Consider the following 20,167-nt stretch of genomic DNA (forward strand, 5'->3'; position numbering starts at 1 on the left):
ACCGACGATTAGATGTCATTATGAATTCTTTATTCATTTTGTGGAAAAGTAGAAAGTGTTTATCAGTTTTATTTCTGCTGACTAATAGTATTTTTTCTATTTTTTTTCTTCCTAGGATATCAAGAAAGAAGTTAAAGCCTTAGCGCAAGTAAGATCTGCGACACGCTGTAGATTTCAGTTCTGCTGAATTGTTTTCATTGCACATTCTTCTGTTGTTTTTGTGTTTATTTCATTACTTATATAAAACAAATTTATCTTAAAATATTTTTTTAAAATTCAGAAACTCTTTTTAAAGGCTTTTATTTTGTATTCTTTCCCTGTATTTGTTGACGTTCTGTGATGAACAGTGAGCTCGGACAGGAGGAATACAGTCTTTTGAGATCAGTGCGTTCAGCTGTCCTCTCCAATAGCAGCACCTTATCCTTGCGTCGTGTGGTTTGTGAAGAGCTGCACTCAGTGCCTTTGTCACAGTGTAGACGCGAATGTCTTCCAAGATTCTTCCGGTGCCTCTTCATAAAAGAAAACAACGGATGAATTGATAAACTTTTATCATCCTTTCCCAGATATGTATTTCTTTTCAGCAGAAATCTCTGGTGGTATCTATTGTACAGCATGGTTTGTAAGGGGTTTTAAAACAACTCTGATTCTGACATATTAAATCTAATTCCTTTAGGAAACTCTTAATGCAGTTCAGAGATGTTGTGCTTAATTGCCTGACAGCATCTCAAGCTGCTGTCCTGGAATTAACGACCTAAAGAAAGAATGTGGGAGAAAATTCCACCATGAAGATTTTTTTTCTGTGGTGTATTTTCAACCATGAAAATCCCAACTCGAGGCAGGGTCAGGTTTGCTATCGAAACTTCCTAACGCGATGCCTGGTCTCGCTTCTAACAGTGACAATCTTTATACTGGAAAGCAGTATTTTAATATTTATTAATTTAATGTAAATTATTAGTTGCACGCATGGTGCCTTATAGTTGAATCAAATTTGTAAATAATTTTCTTAAGTGACAAAGAGAGAATTCTATTTGTCTATTTCTTAAAATTAACTATATTTCACTGAGAATATATGTAAGTAATATCAGAGCAAGACTCTGATAGTGGAGAAAACGTGACCATTTTTTACATTAGCCTAATTACATAATGACGAAGTATGTAGCAGTATCTGTTGCTGGTATGGTACTGAATACCTAACGGAGCCATCCCTGAGCGTGTTTTCTTATGTACGTGTTCTTGTTTCTTATTAGCATGTCCCAGCATTTCTAATCTGCATGGGATTATTTTTTCATCTGCATTTGTTTGGATGAGTATTGATGAGAAATGAATGTCCATTTGTTTCTATTCATTAAAGTTCTTAATAAACAGCACGAGTCTGAAGACTTTAAAAGAAGAGCTTTATGTGAGTGGCTTACCTTGTGTATGGTATATTGCTGATGTGGCAATGGCAAATGAAGGAGGAAGAAAAGCATACATTAAAAATTCACCTTAACGTCTGTTACATTGGAAATGTAATAACGGGGTCAAACTTTGCTTTTCCATGACTTGTTCTGCAGCTTGGTTAGTATCACAGATTTGATTGGGGTGTGCGTGTGGTTTGCTCTCATCCACTTAGAGACTTGGGAGAGTCTTTGTAATGGAGATATAGCAATCCCCAGTCTTATCTTCAAATTCTCGTTAGCCACATTCTGGTTTTCCTCTCTTGGTGAATCAATCCCATGTAGCATCTGAGCCAAAGCTGCAAACAGTGACAGAAGAAATACAAGGGCTGCTCTGAAAGTCATGCCTCCTATTTTTTATAATGTTGGCCTATTAGGGGCAGATGGTGGTGGTAGAGCTGTGGATGCTGAAGCTGCCCACCGCTATTCTGATACATTTTGTCGTGTGACAGATGGCAGCAGAGGGGCAATAATGGTGTCTGATATGGAACTGTGGATGAAGTGAAGGTGTGGAACTGAATTCCTCCATGTGGAACACATGGCACTCTGGCATTGATGGATGCTTGCTGAATGTTTATGGGCACCGAATGGGATGTGAGCACAGGGCAGCCTCTGGGCAACCTGTGCCAGTAGTCACCTGTCTGCACAGTGAAAAAGTTTTACAGATATGCAGATGTTACAGGAAAGATGGATAACACTGCCTACATCCGATTAAGCAGATGTCAACTATCAACATGCACTTAAATACCAAAAAAAGAAAGAAAACAGAAATCCTTACCCAGACAACAGGTTCGTCTCCATGCCCTGATTTCTGTTTCCAGAGTGGAATCTGAAAGTTAAGTGATTCGAAATGAAACACTCCAGCTCCGCACAGACGAATCTCAGTGATCCACTGCATCACCTCTCACTGCTGCAGCCACCACATTTCTGCTCGTTCCTATCTCTTAGGAGCATGTGATACTGTTCTGAACCATACTATCTCATCGTTCTTCTCATCTTCCAGTTTACAGGGCAAAGTTTCTCCATCACCTATTCACGCTTCTTTCCTTAACCCCAAGCACGTCTAACAAGCACGTCAGGGTTGAAATGCCAGGGGACACATCCCTGTGCTGGGCAGTGGTTTAAAGGCTGTGGTGTGAGGGTGAGGGCGAGCACCCAGACAGGGCTTCACAGCCTCCAGCACATTAAGACCGCAACCCGCTCAGCATCCTCCTGTCGTTGGATATGAAAACAGCATAGAAATCCTCCAGATTTCCGCCATCCAGGCGGGCTGGGACTCGTGCTAGGATAAAAAGGAGGCCGCGGGCGGAGCGAAGCCAGCCGGGCTGAGAAGGCGGGGAGCGGGGCGGCACCGTGCCCGTGGTGGGGCCGGCTCGGGCGGCGTGGGGCTGGAGAAGGTGTCGGGAAGCGGTGGCCGCGGAGGGATCCCGCCACCATGGTGGTCTTGCGCTGCACCGACGCCCGCCGCGGGCCGCCCTTCGCCATCATGGACTCCAGCTCCGAGTTCGTTTCCCTGCAGCCCACCGCGCTCAGCATCCGCCGCACCTGGAGGCGTTCGCACGGCGCCTCGACCGCCACCAGGGCTGAGAGGAGGGGGAGATTGGCTGTAAGTAGTGCGTGGCGGCGGGGCGGGGGGACGGGCGGGAACGGAGCCCCCCGTACAGAGCGAGACGGGGTCAGCGCTGGATGGAGCGCGGAGCCCTTTGGCCACCGGAGCTGTGGGGGAGCGGGCCCCGAGCGCTGTGCGAGCTCTGACCGCCTCGCTCCCTCCGCTTCCCGTCTGTCCCGAGGGGGACAGGGGAGACCTTATTGCTCTCTATAACTTCCTGAAGGGAGGTTGTAGTGAGCTGGGGGTTGGCCTCTTCTCTCGTGTAATCAGGGATAGAACTAGAGGGAATGGTTTTAAGCTGCGCCAGGGGAGATTCGGGCTGGACATTAGGAAGTATTACTTCTCGGAAAGGGTAGTCAGGCACTGGAATGCACTGCCCAGGGAGGTGGTGGAGTCACCGACCGTGGGAGTGTTCAAGAAACGTTTGGATGTGGTGCTGAGGAATATGATTTAGCCGGGAAGTATTGGATGGACTAGATGATCTTCTAGTGGAGGCCTTTCATAATGTTAATCCACACTGAAATAAGTGTCTCCTTGGGCTGTAATTAACTTATTTATTGACATAGAAGCAAAAAATCTTTGAAAGCAGTTAGTGTACTTTTGGTGGTTCTTACATTTCTAAAATGAAGGTCCGTTTATCATTTCTGCATGTGGCTCTAAAGCTGTAGTCAGATTTGTGCCATGTTGGCTGTCATGGATATCCATAAATGCTTTATAAAAATAAAACAAACCCAACCCACTGTCTCAGATGAGTGTTTGGAATGACCACTTTCTATTCTTTAATTGTGGGTGTTAATAAGTGTATGACTTCAAAAGAATATTAACTCTTTAGGAAATTTATTTTAATTAATAAAGTCTTCTGTGTTCACTTGCCATCATAGAAACAAATGTTTTAGCTGGATCTGAAATAAGACAGCTTTTTCTTCTTAATTGAAATCAGGTGTCTTCCACTAAACTTTAAGGAGGTTGATCTGAAGGGAGTAGGAGGAGTTGTTTATTCTGGGGATGATGGTTGTAAATAGTTTCTCTTCACAATGTCTTTTTTCTTATCTGAATTGTGTTTTTATTGCAGAGGATGTCTATTCTATGGTCCACCAGGAAATGGAAAGACTCTTGTTGCACGAGCTCTTGCCAATGAATGTAGTCTAGGAAACAAAAGAGTGGCTTTTTTCATGAGGAAAGGTGCGGACTGCTTAAGCAAATGGGCTGGAGAATCCGAAAGGCAACTTCGTTTATTATTTGAGCAGGTAAGATTGAAATATGCAGAATATTTTATTCCCAGTTGAAACTGTATTTTTCTGTGATTATCTTTATTAAAAGCATCCTTTTTCTGGGGATACTTTATTTGGGTTGTTGTTTTTTGGTTTTTTTTCCCCACTGAAATGGGAATGTCAATGTTTGCTTTTTCAATGCCTCCATAGTCAGGGAGCTTGATCAGGGGCTTGAAATGGGGAAAGATCTAAATGAGGAAAGCTTTTGAATCCAAAAAAATTCCCTCCCACCAGAACAGTCGTAGATAAGGCTGCAGGAGACCAGATGATGGCTTTAGATCAGACAGAAACAGATGCTGTCTGAAAGCAGAGTTATTTAAATTCATAATGTTTGCTTCCATGACCTGTAATTGAATTAAGTTCTGACTGTTCTTTATGGTGGCCAAATAGCTGTAACAGCTACTGGTATGATTTGTTCCTGTCACCTGGTCAAAGTAGGTTGACATAGACTGATGCTTTCCATTGCTTATGTGAGATCCTCCAAGTCAGTAAGTAGAGATCCCTGACTTTAGTCTAAGAGATCTAGTTTCAGTGACTTGCCAGCCATAATGTCTTTCTGTATTTTCTTTTTAAGTAGTTCTGTTTTACAGTATTACTGTTTTTCAATCTAGGCATACCAGATGAGACCTGCAGTTATTTTCTTTGATGAAATTGATGGTCTTGCAGCTGTTCGGTCTAGTAAGCAAGACCAGATTCACAGGTACTATGTTTTCCGTGTCTACATGGGATCTGCTGGGAGTGGGAGGGGAGATGATGACCACTTGATATTACTCATTAATTTAACCTGGAAACTTATAATTTGGTGCTCCTGGATTTAAGATTGTTTGAGGCAACAGTTGAAAACAATTCAGTGGCCCAACACTAGCACAAGGTCTGTGTTACCTTACCTATTTTTGTCTGTCTTGAAATGAGTCCAATCTCAGCCTGTCCATACTACCTTATCTCTTAACAACCCTCTGCTAAATTATGTCCCTGAGCACCACATCCAAACAGTTTTTAAACACTTCCAGTGATGGTGACTCAGTCATCTCCCTGGGGAAACTGTTCCAGTGCTTTACAACCCTTTCTGTAATGTTTTTCCTGATATCCAACCTCATCTTACCCTGGTGCAACTTGAGGCCAAACAATTGTAACAAAATTTATTTAACCAGTGAATAAAAACTTTATCTTTCTATTAGCTCCATCGTATCAACACTTCTGGCTCTCATGGATGGTTTAGAGAGCAGAGGGGAGGTTGTCATCATTGGTGCGACCAACCGCCTCGATTCAATAGATCCTGCGTTACGGAGACCTGGACGTTTTGACTGGGAATTTCTCTTCGGCCTCCCGAACAAAGAGGTCAGAAAGTAAATCCAACCCTAATGCTAATGTGACAAAGTCCAATTTGATAGCAAAAAGTTGTCCAGCTTGGATGAAAGACTGATATCTGGAGACACTATTTCATACTGTGTAGAGCATATCTGCTGCTGCAGATATATGTATGTATATCTATATATACATACATACGATGACAGTTTCACCAAGTAGTTCATTCAGTATTGTTTTTGGTTTCCCTGTGACTAGTCAAGAAACACAGGATGTTGGTCATCACTGGTGTGTTTAGGAAGGAATGAAAATATGCATTGGCTATAAACTACTGTTCTCTCGTCTTGAAGGTAAAAGAAGCAGTGTACATCCTCAACAATTTGTTATAGCTATTTTCTCACCATCACAGGGCATCCTGTTGTTCTAGTTGTCCTTGCAGGTGGTATGGCTGCTTTTTTAGCTGCACTGTGTTTACGACCCTTCTCAGCTAAATAGCTGTAAATAACACTGTCTACATTTCCCCCGTTTTCTTTTAGGCTGAAAAGGCTTGGTTTACCGACTGACTAATCATATTTCACAAGGAATTCAGTTTGTTTGTTCAATTAGTTCTCATGCTGTTTATCCTGCTTCATAGCTGCTCTGTGAACTCCTTATCTTGATCCATGGCTGCTGCTCCATAAAATTCTTCTTGTATTACAACAATTTCAAGATACTGCCTATAGAATAACAACACTACTTATATTAATAACATAACTATTATAACTCAATCAAGGCCTCGATTGATAATACTCTAAAAGTGAAAGAAAAAAGACAAGTCAAATACAACATAACAACATTATTGTTAAACCTAATAAAAAGAACAAACGTGTTTGTACTGCAACCTAAGTTTCTGCAACCTGAAAATCAATCCGTGAGGGTCCCATTGTGTTAATCTGTAACTGATCAGGAAAAGTCTTCATTTTTCATAAACTCTGATACATTGATTTTTAGTGACCACTAAAATTTGTGCAATAAATGCTTTTAAGATGTTCATAACCATGCTCTACCAACTGAGTTATCCAGGCTAATAATTGATTAATGATCGCACAATTTAATGGAATAGCATGTCAAACAGAACCAATTTTAGAGGACAAATGTACTAAAGTATCGCTAGGGGCATTATTACTTATTGACCCTTAAGAAACAGCAAACCATGTTGGTGGTGGATGCAATAGGTAGTGCCAGCAGGGCGTCCCCTGCTTCAAGGTGCACATTTCCTCTCTCACCCATCACAGATTCTCTCCTGCATTCAGGGTCTGAAGGATTTCTTCCAGTTGTTCACCATATCCGCGTGGCCAGTGTGTGATATAGAGCCCAAGTGGAACACCTGCTTGGAAAACAGAATAAACTATCAAATTTAGCTGTAGTAGCATGCGCTTTTGTCTAAAATGATGCATGGTTATATTTTAAAAATCCCAATTAGTTGGATGTAAGAGAGGTATCTATTCTATGATACAGGGTCATCTCTTTGAGATTCCTTTCCAGGTTTTGTCTTTGCAAATTAAGAAAAGCTAATTAATAGGCTAATAACATCATAACCAAACAGTACTAAAACATTAAAAGAGCTATTCCTGTAGGTTCTAGCATTGATTACATCAAATCCTGTTTAGTACACATCTGATCTATTACTAAAATAGAAGAAGCACACAACATCCTAGCTAGTGCCTTAAACTCTAATTCTTTAGACTGCATTGGTAAAACAGAAAATCACACACTATGTCAAACTATTACTAATATTATCTATAACACAGCAGGTTACAAAGCAAGACCACTAAGTAAGAAACACACAATTACAATTACTATGAAGGCTGGATGCTATTTCCTGCCTTCAGATGAGACCGAACATATCATGCTGGAACCCACGTAGGGCCAGTCCCTGTGGAAATACGAGCATGTTCATGACCCCAAGTTGTCAGTGCTAGGGTACAGTCCCAAAGTCCTGTGGCCATATTCCAAACATTAACCATAGGCTGTTCCTTTAGCACTGGGGAAGCCTCAAAATGACAATCCACATAAGCTGTATCTCTGTGAACACGATTCAAAAACTTCAGCACAAGCAAAACAAGCAAAACCTTACATAATATTTTCAAAAACTTCAGCACAAGCAAAACAAGCAAAACCTTGCATAATATTTCTTGTAGTGTGTCTCCCATATCCGCCCTTTTTTGTTTAATAATAATAAGAATGGATTTCAATGTTTGATAAATGTGCTCAGTGATAGCTTGTCCAGTGGGAGAATGAGCAATGGCTGTAGTATGTTTAACACCCCCTTCTTGGAGGAAAGTTCGAGTAGCCTTAGAGGTATACACAGACCCATTATGTGTTTTTGTAGTATGTGGGATTCCCATAGCAGCATAAGCAGATAACTAGTGTTTACGGGTGTCATGACTATGTTCACCTGTATGTGCTGTGGCAAATTTGTAAGAAGAATGAGAATCTATCGTTACATGTGCATATTTTAGACAGCCAAATTCAGGAACGTGAGTGACATTTGTCTGACACAGTTGAAGAGGTGCTGTGCCACATGGATTTGTCCCAATTTGAGGCAAAGAGCTATCAGTCAAATTATGTAGCCGGTATTCAGTCATAAACACGGTGTATTGCGTAGGAGAGAGGATCATTCTTAACACAGTTTTCCAGTCGTGAGGGGTCATAGCGTAACTGTCACCGTTTGTAACCAAAAGATTGTATGTAAAGGCTGACTGAACTCCGTATGTTCTCACTGACTTTCTTAGCTCCTTCACTGCCTCATAAGGCAGGGATTCCCAACGGGGGGCCTGATTCGTCTGATACAACACAGGAAAGGTTTGCAACGTGTCAGCATCACCCCTTAATATTGTTTCTTTTCTGTACTGCTCTAAGACATCACAGTACGCTGTAGGGAAATTTGTCATTCCTGCTCCCTTCAAAGTATCATCAGGAGGAAATGCGTCCGATTCGCCTTCCGGATCTACTGGACCGGGGTCACAACGATCCCCTGGTTTCGGTCCATCCGTGTCTTTAACCACGTTACACGCGGGCTGCACAGACGCAGCCGCGCACGACGTGTGAGGGGCGGCAGGCGGCCGTTGGCTGGTAACGGCTGCTTGTGTCGGAGCGCGGCCGCTGTTGTTTCTCGCGCTGGGCTGGAGGTTTCCCGACCGGCGACGGCAGGTGACGGTGTTGTGGTTGTCCGAGCGGCAGTTCTGGCACCACACACCGACAGCTTGGCAATTCCGTCGCAAATGTCCCTTAACGCCGCACCGGAAACATTTAAAAGAGGTGCTTGGGCCTGTATTGGTTACCGCAGACGCTTGTAAGGGTGCAAGAGCTGCTAACACTTGATTCTGAGAAGCTTCAGCGTGTGCCTTTAATCCTGCCCCTAGCTCTTTAATAGCCTCAACTATGAAAGCCTGAGCCCCCGTGGGCACACTCGATAGTCTGTCTAACGCCTCCTCTATTGTCCAGTTACTCCTCAAAGTACTTAGAATGCCACGAGCTGTAGCATTACAATTCTGAAGTGCACAATGTTTTAGCATTATTTCCCTCATGTACTCTGGTACTCCAGCCTTCTCTATGGCTCCAGCTACCTTATCCATGAACGCTCCAAAATCCTCATTTCTTCCCTGCTGGATTCCCATATAAGACAACAGCCCACCTGGTGCCTTGATCTTATCCATAGCCTGCCTGGCCAGATTACATTGACTCCCTACATTTAACTGGTCCTAATAAAGCCTGGGACTCCGTCCGGATGAAAGGACCCACCCCTAGAAGTTCTTCAACGGTGACATTATACAAGGGATCTCCGGGCTGCGTAACTATTGCAACGCTCTGTCGGCACATCTCTTCCCAATAAGCATTAAATAGCAGTTGTTGGTGCTGCGAAAAAATCAACCTAGCTATAGCCCGACAATCAGATGGCAACAAAACCTGAGTACTCCAGATATAATCCAGTATCTGTCTCGCTGGCTCACTTTTTACTCCAAACTGACTGACCGTAGACCGCAATAGTGACAACAACTTCCAATCTAAAGCACTGATAGCAGCCTGTGCCCCCCCTGCAGCATTAGGCGAATACCCCCCGGCAGCACTGCCTGTGGCACCGCTTCCAACGCCTCACCGTCTCCCGCCTCTAAACAAGCCCGCGCCAGCGCAGCCCAAGCCCCCCCCGCTCCCGCGCGACGGCCTCCGCCAGGGCACTCTGTGCCCCAGGGAGCGGCTCATTGCAAAGGGGGGTCGAGGGCCCGGCTGTAGCGCCATGGTCGATGCAGGCGGCTCGTCTGATACAGACGTGCCGGGAGACGGAGACGGGGCACTCGGCTCCGCAGCCACCGGCAATGCAGGCTCGGCGGCCAACGGCAACTTTACGGTGGACACAGCAGGGGGCACCGGGCGATCTGACCATTCATTATAATTCTTATTCCTCCCCTGCACAGCACTAGCTTCCTCTGCCGCTTCCTTTTCTGCCTGATATTGCAGCAAATCATTATAAACCACACGCCACCACTTCCCGCATTTCTTAGCCGTCTTCTCATCTATCATTCCCTGAAAAATTGCATCTCCAAATTTACGCCATTAGGCTAGATCATGCACTAAATAGCGGATTCTGAAATAACCCTTTAGCATACCCATACGCTAACAACTCAGGGATTTCCTTTTGCAAGTCTGTCCCCTTAACCTGATGCTTTTTTTAAAAAAAGCAAGAAAATAGCTGACGCTTTTTTTTTAAAAAAGCAAGGAAATAATTCATAAACCGCTTGCCTTCCCATACCTATTTGTCAGTGCGCTGTTGCAGTCTTAAGGACGTCGGCAGCCTGTATCGGCTAGGCCCTTCTATAAGGTCACGTAGAGCACCTGCACCTTCTTTTCCTGGCGCATGCTATCCCCGCTGCTTAAGGATCCGAACACCTTCGCCGCTTGGATCCTTCCTGGTAGATCACGTCGAGGGTCACCATTTGTTGTAGAACGGCGGGAGAAAAGCAAACGACCACACCTGTCATTGACATATGATCAGCTATTCTCGTTTATTCCTTGGCTGCGTGTACATTTATAATACGGATAATTAGCTCATACATATTGCAAAAGTGGAGCTCATCGTTGGTTCCCAATTACATACTATCCCCAAGTATCTTTGCAGCATGTTGTTATCATCCTGAAAGTTACTCCCTTGCCGAGTTCACAAAACCATGGCTAGTTTCTCACCATCCCAGGGCATCCTGTTGTTCTCACTGTCCTTGCAGGTGGTATGGCTGCTTGTTTAGCTGCACTGTGTTTAAGACCCTTCTCAGCTAACCAGCTGTAAATAACACTCTCTACAGTCTTGTATAGTTACTAAGTTGTGGTCATGTTTAATGCAAGCACATTAAACAATAACTGTTGACTGTATCTGAAATACATCTGACTTCAGCCAGATGTATTTCGGACTGGTATTGGTTTCTGATACGTAAGCCACTCGAGAATGACCAGTGGTGGGAGGCCTTTCATAATGTTAATCCACACTGAAATAAGTGTCTCCTTGGGCTGTAATTAATTTATTTATTGACATAGAAGCAAAAAATCTTTGAAAGCAGTTAGTGTACTTTTGGTGGTTCTTACATTTCTAAAATGAAGGTCTGTTTATCATTTCTGCATGTGGCTCTAAAGCTGTAGTCAGATTTGTGCCATGTTGGCTGTCATGGATATCCATAAATGCTTTATAAAAATAAAACAAACCCAACCCACTGTCTCAGATGAATGTTTGGAATGACCACTTTCTATTCTTTACTTGTGGGTGTTAACAAGTGTATGACTTCAAATGAATATTAACTCTTTAGGAAATTTATTTTAATTAATAAAGTCTTCTATGTTCGCTTGCCATCATAGAAACAAATGTTTTAGCTGCATCTGAAATAAGACAGCTTTTTCTTCTTAATTGAAATCAGGTGTCTTCCACTAAACTTTAAGGAGGATGATCTGAAGGGAGTTCGCAAGGATCGAAAGAAAATTGGAAAAAGTCTGGCTGATGTTGATCCAATGCAAATTGACAGTTCGGTAAGTGGTTTTAATTCTCTGCACCAGTGCTTGTAGAGGCTTGTAGTGATGGGGCATCTACAGCTATGTTTTATGTCAAGCAACTTTAGAAATAGCCCAGAACATTTCCTGCCTGCTGATGTATCTAATCTTTAGTGACAACTTCATCCATGTTGCTAACTTATTTAACAACGTGTGTTCTGTTGACTTGATCTTCAGGTGCGATTCGATGCCGTGGGTGGTCTTTATGACCACATTTCATCCTTAAAGGAAATGATCGTTTTCCCAATGCTTTATCCGGAGGTGTTTGAGAAATTCAAAATTCAGCCTCCAAGGTAACTGATTAAAACCGTCCATTGTAAGTCAGCTGTTTTCAGGAGAATATTCAACCGAGTTATCAATGTGTTTCTTGGCTTCTTGGCAACAGTGGGGGCTTGTTTTAGTAGTAGTAAAAGATAATTTCTTTAAAATGGATGGAGTCCAGAGTAGACGTATATAGGTTTAAAACAAAAGCAGCATCTTGTCACGTATAAAGATTTCTTGTCTGGTGTTTGAAAATGAGAACGTACGTCAAAAGAGTCTTGCTATTATAAAGTTGAGTTGGGGTGTTTTCTGTTATGAGTTTTATGTACAGGTTGGCTTGATTAGCTTGATTAGACAATCAATTAGATTGTCTAATGAGTGTAATTTGTGATTTGTTGCTTGGAAGCCTGCTTCTCTTTCTCACCTTTTATGAATTCCTCACATATCACTTGTAATGCTTGTTATTTACAAGAATGGTGTGGTATTTGTTGTGTTTGTGATAAAGTAAGAAGCTGTTTCTTGCATAGCTAATCCTGTCAATTATGAAATCGGGTTATTACAGATTTATTGATTATCCTTATCTACTGTTAGTCATCAAAACTCAGTCATGGTATATGGACACACGAGTTCAGACTATTTACTTTCAGTAACTTCAGAAATATTACAAATAATGCAAAGAGAATCTTCCAGGGCCTTACTTCTAATTCACTGCAATTCTCATTCAAACAGCAGCACATTTAGTGTTTTTTTAGCTGCTGGTCATGTTCATCTGAAGTGCAAAATGAATAAAAACTATTTATTCATTTATTTATTAACTTTTCTGTTTAGCATTAGACTTCCTCATTTTTCACCAGCAATAAGTGGGCCAGGAGACTAAATCCTGTAACCTAAAGCTTTTTAAGAGAGAATTAAGTGTTTTAGTAGCATGTCTTGCTATCAAATCCATGCTTATGTGAAAACAAAGAGTATGCAGCTAAAGAATGAGTTGGTGATTCATCTATTAACCGCTCAATCTGGGCAGAAGTTGCTTGTTTGACCTCAGTTTGCTCTAATAACCTGTTTGTCTGCTAGCAGTTTTGGACAAGTCCTTTTGGGACAATACACTTCCCTCCTAGAGGTTTTGTATATCTGAAGTGTCTGCATTATTCATTTGTTTGGTTGTCTTGGGAAATGTTGTAGGAACACAGAACTTTAACCTGCTAGGACCTTAACCCAACTTTAGCTATTTGTGATGTCTTATACGTGAAATGTTTTGGTTAAGTAGGAGGAGTTGTTTATTCTGGGGATGATTTCACAATGTCTTTTTTCTTATCTGAATTGTGTTTCTATTGTAGAGGATGTCTATTCTATGGTCCTCCAGGAACTGGAAAGACACTAGTTGCACGTGCTCTTGCCAATGAATGTAGCCAAGGAAACAGGAGAGTGGCTTTTTTCTTGAGGAAAGGAGCGGACTGCTTAAGCAAATGGGCTGGAGAATCCGAAAGGCAACTTCGTTTATTATTTGAGCAGGTAAGATTGAAATATGCAGAATATTTTATTCCCAGTTGAAACTGTATTTTTCTGTGATTATCTTTATTAAAAGCATCCTTTTTCTGGGGATACTTTATTTGGGTTGTTGTTTGTTGGTTTTTTTTTCCCACTGAAATGGGAATGTCAATGTTTGCTTTTTCAATGCCTCCATAGTCAGGGAGCTTGATCAGGGGCTTGAAATGGGGAAAGATCTAAATGAGGAAAGCTTTTGAATCCAAAAAAATTCCCTCCCACCAGAACAGTCGTAGATAAGGCTGCAGGAGACCAGATGATGGCTTTAGATCGGAAGGAAACAGATGCTGTCTGAAAGCAGGGTTATTTCAATTCATAAGGTTTGCTTCCATGACCTGTAATTCAATTAAGTTCTGACTGTTCTTTATGGTGGACAAATAGCTGTAACAGCTACTGGTATGATTTGTTCCTGTCACCTGGTCAAAGTAAGTTGACATAGACTGATGCTTATCATTGCTTATGTGAGATCCTCCAAGTCAGTAAGTAGAGATCCCTGACTTTAGTCTAAGAGATCTAGTTTCAGTGACTTGCCAGCCATAATGTCTTTCTGTATTTTCTTTTTAAGTAGTTCTGTTTTACAGTATTACTGTTTTTCAATCTAGGCATACCAGATGAGACCTGCAATTATTTTCTTTGAGGAAATTGATGGTCTTGCAGCTGTTCGGTCTAGTAAGCAAGACCAGATTCACAGGTACTATGTTTTCTGTGTCTACCTGGGATCTGCTGGGAGTGGGAGGGGAGATGATGACCACTTGATATTACTCATTAATTTAACCTGGAAACTTATAATTTGGTGCTCCTGAATTTATGATTGTTTGAGGCAACAGTTGAAAACAATTCGGTGGCCCAACACTAGCACAAGGTCTGTGTTACCTTACCTATTTTTGTCTGTCTTGAAATGAGTCCAATCTCAGCCTATCCATACTACCTTATCTCTTAACAACCCTCTGCTAAATTATGTCCCTGAGCACCACATCCAAACAGTTTTTAAACACTTCCAGTGATGGTGACTCAGTCATCTCCCTGGGGAAACTGTTCCAGTGCTTTACAACCCTTTCTGTAAAGTTTTTCCTGATATCCAACCTCATCTTACCCTGGTGCAACTTGAGGCCAAACAATTGTAACAAAATTTATTTAACCAGTGAATAAAAACTTTATCTTTCTATTAGCTCCATCGTATCAACGCTTCTGGCTCTCATGGATGGTTTAGATTGCAGAGGGGAGGTGGTTGTCATCGGTGCGACCAACCGCATAGATTCCATCGATCCTGCGTTACGGAGACCTGGACGTTTTGACTGGGAATTTCTCTTCGGCCTCCCGAACAAAGAGGTCAGAAAGTAAATCCAACCCTAATGCTAATGTGACAAAGTCCAATTTGATAGCAAAAAGTTGTCCAGCTTGGATGAAAGACTGATATCTGGAGACACTATTTCATACTGTGCAGAGCAAATCTGCTACTGCATATACATGTATGTATACATATATATACATACATACGATGACAGTTTCAGCAAGTAGTTCATTCAGTATTGTTTTTGGTTTCACTGTGACTAGTCAAGAAACACAGGATGTTGGTCATCACTGGTGTGTTTAGGAAGGAATGAAAATATGCATTGGCTATAAACTACTGTTCTCTCGTCTTGAAGGTAAAAGAAGCAGTGTACTTCCTCAATAATTTGTTATGGCTAGTTTCTCACCATCACAGGGCATCCTGTTGTTCTAGCTCTCCTTGCAGGTGGTATGGCTGCTTTTTTAGCTGCACTGTGTTTACGACCCTTCTCAGCTAACCAGCTGTAAATAACACTCTCTACATTTCCCCCGTTAGAACAATTTCAAGATACTGCCTATAGAATAACAACACTACTTATATTAATAACATAACTATTATAACTCAATCAAGGCCTCGATTGATAATACTCTAAAGGTGAAAGAAAAAAGACAAGTCAAATACAACATAACAACATTATTGTTAAACGTACTAAAAGGAACAAACATGTTTGATCCCTGACTTTAGTCTAAGAGATCTAGTTTCAGTGACTTGACAACCATAATGTCTTTCTGTATTTTCTTTTTAAGTAGTGCTGTTTTACAGTATTACTGTTTTTCACTCTAGGCATACCAGATGAAACCTGCAATTATTTTCTTTGATGAAATTGATGGTCTTGCACCTGTTCGGTCTAGTGAGCAAGACCAGATTCACAGGTACTATGTTTTCTGTGTCTACATGGGATCTGCTGGGAGTGGGAGGGGAGATGATGACCACTTGATATTACTCATTAATTTAACCTGGAAACTTATAACTTGGTGCTCCTGAATTTAAGATTGTTTGAGGCAACAGTTGAAACAATTCTGTGACCCAATACTACAGGTATTAAACATCTCCAGGGAGGGGGCATCCACAACCTTGCTGCGTGGATCTGTTCTAGTGTCTTACCACCCTCACAGTGAAGAGTTTTGTCTTAATATCTAAATCTACCCTCTTCCTTGTTGCTGTTAGAAAAAACATAGGATAAAATAAAATGCAACAATTTTTTTGTTTCCAGGCCAGAAAAGAAATTTTCAAGATTCATACTTGTGACTGGAAACCTGAGCCGCTGGACACGTTTATAGATGAGCTTGCTACAGAATGCGTTGGTGAGACTGAAAATAAAATGGGTTAGTGAGTGTGACTAAGTTGTAAGGAATCTTAGCTTGTACCCAGCAGTACCCCAGCTGTTGTGTTCTGCTGCAGAACCAATCCACTAGGCAGCTGATGCGCCTTCGCAGCAGTCAAAATTAGCTGCTTTCATCTACGTCCTTTTTATTGTTGTTGTTGTTGTTGTCTCAGAACATTGAATGGGTTTGGGGCGTCTTCCCCCAGCTGTTTCATATGCCCTGGATAGCAGGCAGGGAGACACACAACAAATCATCCCTTCCGTGCAGTGAATTCTTGGTTAACCCATTTGTATTTGGGGTCGCAAATTCATTAAATGTGGCACCTTTGAAACCTGGACCTTGACTTGTGTTTTGCCTGAGACTGATGTAACAGTGAATTCTTTGTTTGTTTAGGGTACTGCGGTGCTGATATAAAAACATTGTGTGCTGAGGCTGCTCTCTGTGCACTCTGCCGACGCTACCCCCAGATCTACTCGAGCAGTGAGAAATTGCAACTAGATATCAATTCAATTGAAATAAAAGCAAAAGATTTTGTGATGGCTATGCAGAAGATTGTCCCAGCGTCACAGAGGGCTGTGCGTACACCAGGCCGAGCACTGTCACCTATTATGCAGCTGCTTCTAGGAAATACGCTCATGAAAATTTTACAAGCCCTACAAAGGGTATTTCCTCATGCAGAGCTTGCACTGAAGAAGGACCAGCAGCCAGGTATAATAAGAGGATCCACTTCTTTATGATTTTGCCAAAGCAAAAGCTTCTGATCTGTGCAGTCCATGTACACAAACATATCAGACATAATGGTGATAGAATTCTATTATTTGCTTGTGCACGCTTTTATTATGGGAGTAATTGGAATACAATGCATAGCATAGCATTTATTCTGGATTCCAAAGTGAAATGTGAGGTGGAAGTACTGAAGGCCTCGATACATAGGAGAGGACTTCACGTTCTGTACTAAAGCATCCTGTTCCTGACAGTTGCTAACACATTTAGCCATGGACATAAGGACTGAAATGTAAGGCTCATTCCAGTCCTGATTAATGGAGATCCCTGAAGAGTCACATGCTGTTTTCTGGAGTATTTTCTACTAGTATTACTCCCAGTGGAGTTGCAGTTTCATTTGCACTCGTAAAATAGAAGCAGAAAAGGGGATTGGTAATTGCCCTGCCCTTCTGTTGCCTTCCTTCTGTTGTCTTTTCCTTCAGGTATGTTGTATTAGGCGAAATACTTGGATCTTATCGGGATGTGATGTGACAGGCCCTTCCCCGTATTCTGGAAGAATCTTACTGACTTGTAATACAGTAGGCGTAGACAAAATGGACGTAGGTTATATAAGGTCGTGTGTGCTTCAGTAAATCACAATTTTACCACCCTACCGCCTTGGTGTCACTTGGTAATTGGTCTAACTTCTGCTTCAGTTGGAGGCGAGAGATCATAAAGCCATTAACGATTGTAAAGCCTTCAAATGGTGACCGACCGATGTGATTGATGTAATTAGGCGTGATTTGGGACACTTGAAGCAAAGTAGTTGTCTGCGTTACGGCCGCAGGATCCCGTTGCCCTAGTGAATACTTATCGTGGAGTAGCGGAAGCCCAGTGTCGAAGAGGAGTGCGCATCACTCTTCATCAGGTGGGAGAGAGAGCTCTCGGAATCTCGGATCCCCCAGGTATCTTCGGGGAAGCGCCAGGGTACGGCCAGGAGACCTACGTTTGGCCGAGGTGTCATGGAAGCTGTTATTAAGGTAATTCTTCACGCTTGTAAACTTCACTGTGGGAAACAGGCTCCTTCCAAAAGGGAGGTAACAGCAGTTCTCTTGCTGTTGAAGAAGGAAGGGCTTTTAACAACCCCGTCTGATTGATACGATCCTGGCAGATGGGATGGAATTACGGCTGTGTTATCCCAGAGGTCGCTGGCCACTTGGAAAGTGTTGGAATTCAAAGTATGGGGATTTATCTTAGAAGCGCTGAAAGCAGCGTGGGAGAACCTAGCGAACCAACGTGCTAGAGAAATACTGGGTTTGGAAACGGGGGGAGGCCGTGGGGGGGGTCTTGTCTCCTGCAGATTCGGTGGAAGACAAGATGGCGCCGGCTACCTTGGCCCCACCTGTTGCTTCACCTTCGGAGAAGAAAAGGGACATTCCAGAAGACCGCCCTGAACAGGATGACACCCTGCCTCCACCCCCCTATCCTGACGCCTTGTATCCTTCATTGGACGTTTACAGAGATGAAGGGGGGGGAAGCCCCCTGAGGAATGTAGTGCTGCTTGCATACCTGATAAGAACGGGGACAAGGAGGCGGCGGGAGAGTCAAAGGGAGGAGGCATGGTGGTGCCACCACAGCCGAAAGGGGGAGGTGTGGCGGTGCCACCAGAGCTGAAAGGGGGAGGTGTGGTGCCACCGGTGAAAAGTGTAGGGGTGGGTGGTACTTCCTTGCTGTCGGGTCCCGCCTGTTGCTGTGTGGACGCCCAGAAAGGGGCGGATTGTGCCGCTCCGTATGATAGTAAAGGTGAATGTGGGGGTGGTGATTTGATGTGGCCCGCCCAAGGGGGATGTGGCCCCACGGCACCCGTCCCGTGGAGCCCGCCCGCACTCACTGATTGGACCCAAACAAGGGAGGAGCTCTGGACAGCCGACCCGGAAACAACAGCTTTTGCTCTGCCGATGATTGTGAAGCAGGATGGTTCGGCTTGGACCCCTCTGGATTCCAAGGCGATTACTCGCCTTGCAGAGTTAGTTAAGAACAAGGGCCTGCGTTCTCCGGTGACTATGTCAGCAGTTGAGGCTCTCATGGCCTCAAGTCTCCTGCCGTATGATGTGGTCAGTCTCATGAGGGTGATTCTTGAGCCCGTACAGTACACGTTGTGGTATGATGAATGGAATAGACTGCTTCAGGCTGTTGTAGCTGAAGCAACTCGTGATAACAATCATCCGGCTAATGCACATGCAGGTCAAGGCCATGGAGCTCGGGTTGAAAGAAATACTCTCTTGCTCTTGAAGGTTTAGCAGATGATATGGTGGGGTCCCCGGAGGGTCAAGCAAGGGGGCTTGGAGCGGGGGAGTTAACTGCGCTTACAAATGCAGCCCTTCAGGCTCCGCGGACAGTGGCTAAGATTGCGGAGCCTGTGTTCCCATGGTCTGATATCAAACAGGAGCCCTCTGAGTCGTTTTCTGATTTTGCAAATCGCTTGTTTCGTGCCATTGAAGGGTCTGACCTCCCCAGGGAGGTCCAGCCTTTGGTTGTTATAGATCATCTCAAGCAAAAGTTGCTCCTGGACGTTCAGCAGATAATTAGGGGCCTCTGAATAGCCCAGGGGAGATTATTAAATATGTGCTAGATCATCAGAAGAATACGCCCTCGCATAATGACGGCTTGGCAACTGCCGTGCAGGGAATGGCTGCTTCGTTGCAAGGGATGGCTGCTTCGGTTAGCTCTGCGATCAAATCTGCAGTGATGGTGGCAGCTCGCACCGGGGAGGAGAAAGGAAAGGTCCGTGTTTCAAGTGTGGGCAGCATGGTCATTTTAAGTCACAGTGCCCTGAGAGAGCTGAGCAGAGCGGGTCACAGGGACTGGGGGAGCCTTGTCAATTGTGTGGTCGGGCTGGACATGATGCACATCAGTGTCAAAAATTTGAGGTTTCGCCGCAGGGAAACTGGTACGGGAGGGTGCCAATGGCCCAGGGCTCCTTCCCACTCTTTTAAACTGGGCCAAGGGTGCAGACCTCATAGTGGCGTTGATCATGGACCTCTTGATCGGCCGCCCAAGGAATCCTGAATCGACGGAGCGCAAAAGAAGAGCTTTCTTCTGGATACCAAAGAAACCCAAGAACCCGGAGAACCGAGAGAAACAACCCCTGCTGCCAACAAGAACACCATATTGATGCTGCTGTGTCTTTTGTCTTTATGTTGGTCACCGGTGGGGGTATTCATTTGATTCAACAACCTGGGAATTTGTGGGTTACTTGGGCAAAACAAAAAGTCAAGACAGATTTTTGTCTTAGCCTGCAATCAACTACCTCACCA

General features: G+C 43.4%; 2 protein-coding genes across 2 annotated transcripts in view; one reads left to right on the top strand and one right to left on the bottom strand.

Annotated features, from left to right (window-relative positions):
- NTAQ1 (N-terminal glutamine amidase 1) overlaps positions 1-2,947 on the bottom strand; it is a 35,562-nt gene extending 32,615 nt beyond the window's left edge. The window contains exon 1 of the mRNA XM_085539347.1: positions 2,642-2,947. Within this exon, the coding sequence (XP_085395473.1) occupies positions 2,642-2,924 (283 nt within the window). The 5' untranslated portion in view covers positions 2,925-2,947. The remainder of the gene's footprint in view (positions 1-2,641) is intronic.
- LOC146761690 (ATPase family AAA domain-containing protein 2-like) overlaps positions 1-17,524 on the top strand; it is a 40,632-nt gene extending 23,108 nt beyond the window's left edge. The window contains exons 2-11 of the mRNA XM_085536821.1: positions 116-148; positions 2,723-3,042; positions 11,561-11,669; positions 11,868-11,983; positions 13,286-13,460; positions 14,096-14,184; positions 14,663-14,822; positions 15,607-15,695; positions 16,037-16,127; positions 16,542-17,524. Of these exons, the coding sequence (XP_085392947.1) occupies positions 116-148; positions 2,723-3,042; positions 11,561-11,669; positions 11,868-11,983; positions 13,286-13,460; positions 14,096-14,184; positions 14,663-14,822; positions 15,607-15,695; positions 16,037-16,103 (1,158 nt within the window). The 3' untranslated portion in view covers positions 16,104-16,127; positions 16,542-17,524. The remainder of the gene's footprint in view (positions 1-115; positions 149-2,722; positions 3,043-11,560; positions 11,670-11,867; positions 11,984-13,285; positions 13,461-14,095; positions 14,185-14,662; positions 14,823-15,606; positions 15,696-16,036; positions 16,128-16,541) is intronic.
- Positions 17,525-20,167: the final 2,643 nt, after the last annotated feature.

Source organism: Coturnix japonica, chromosome 2 (assembly GCF_054131305.1).
Source record: "Coturnix japonica strain WE chromosome 2, WE-NBRP24, whole genome shotgun sequence".
NCBI classification, from domain to species: Eukaryota; Metazoa; Chordata; class Aves; order Galliformes; family Phasianidae; genus Coturnix; species Coturnix japonica.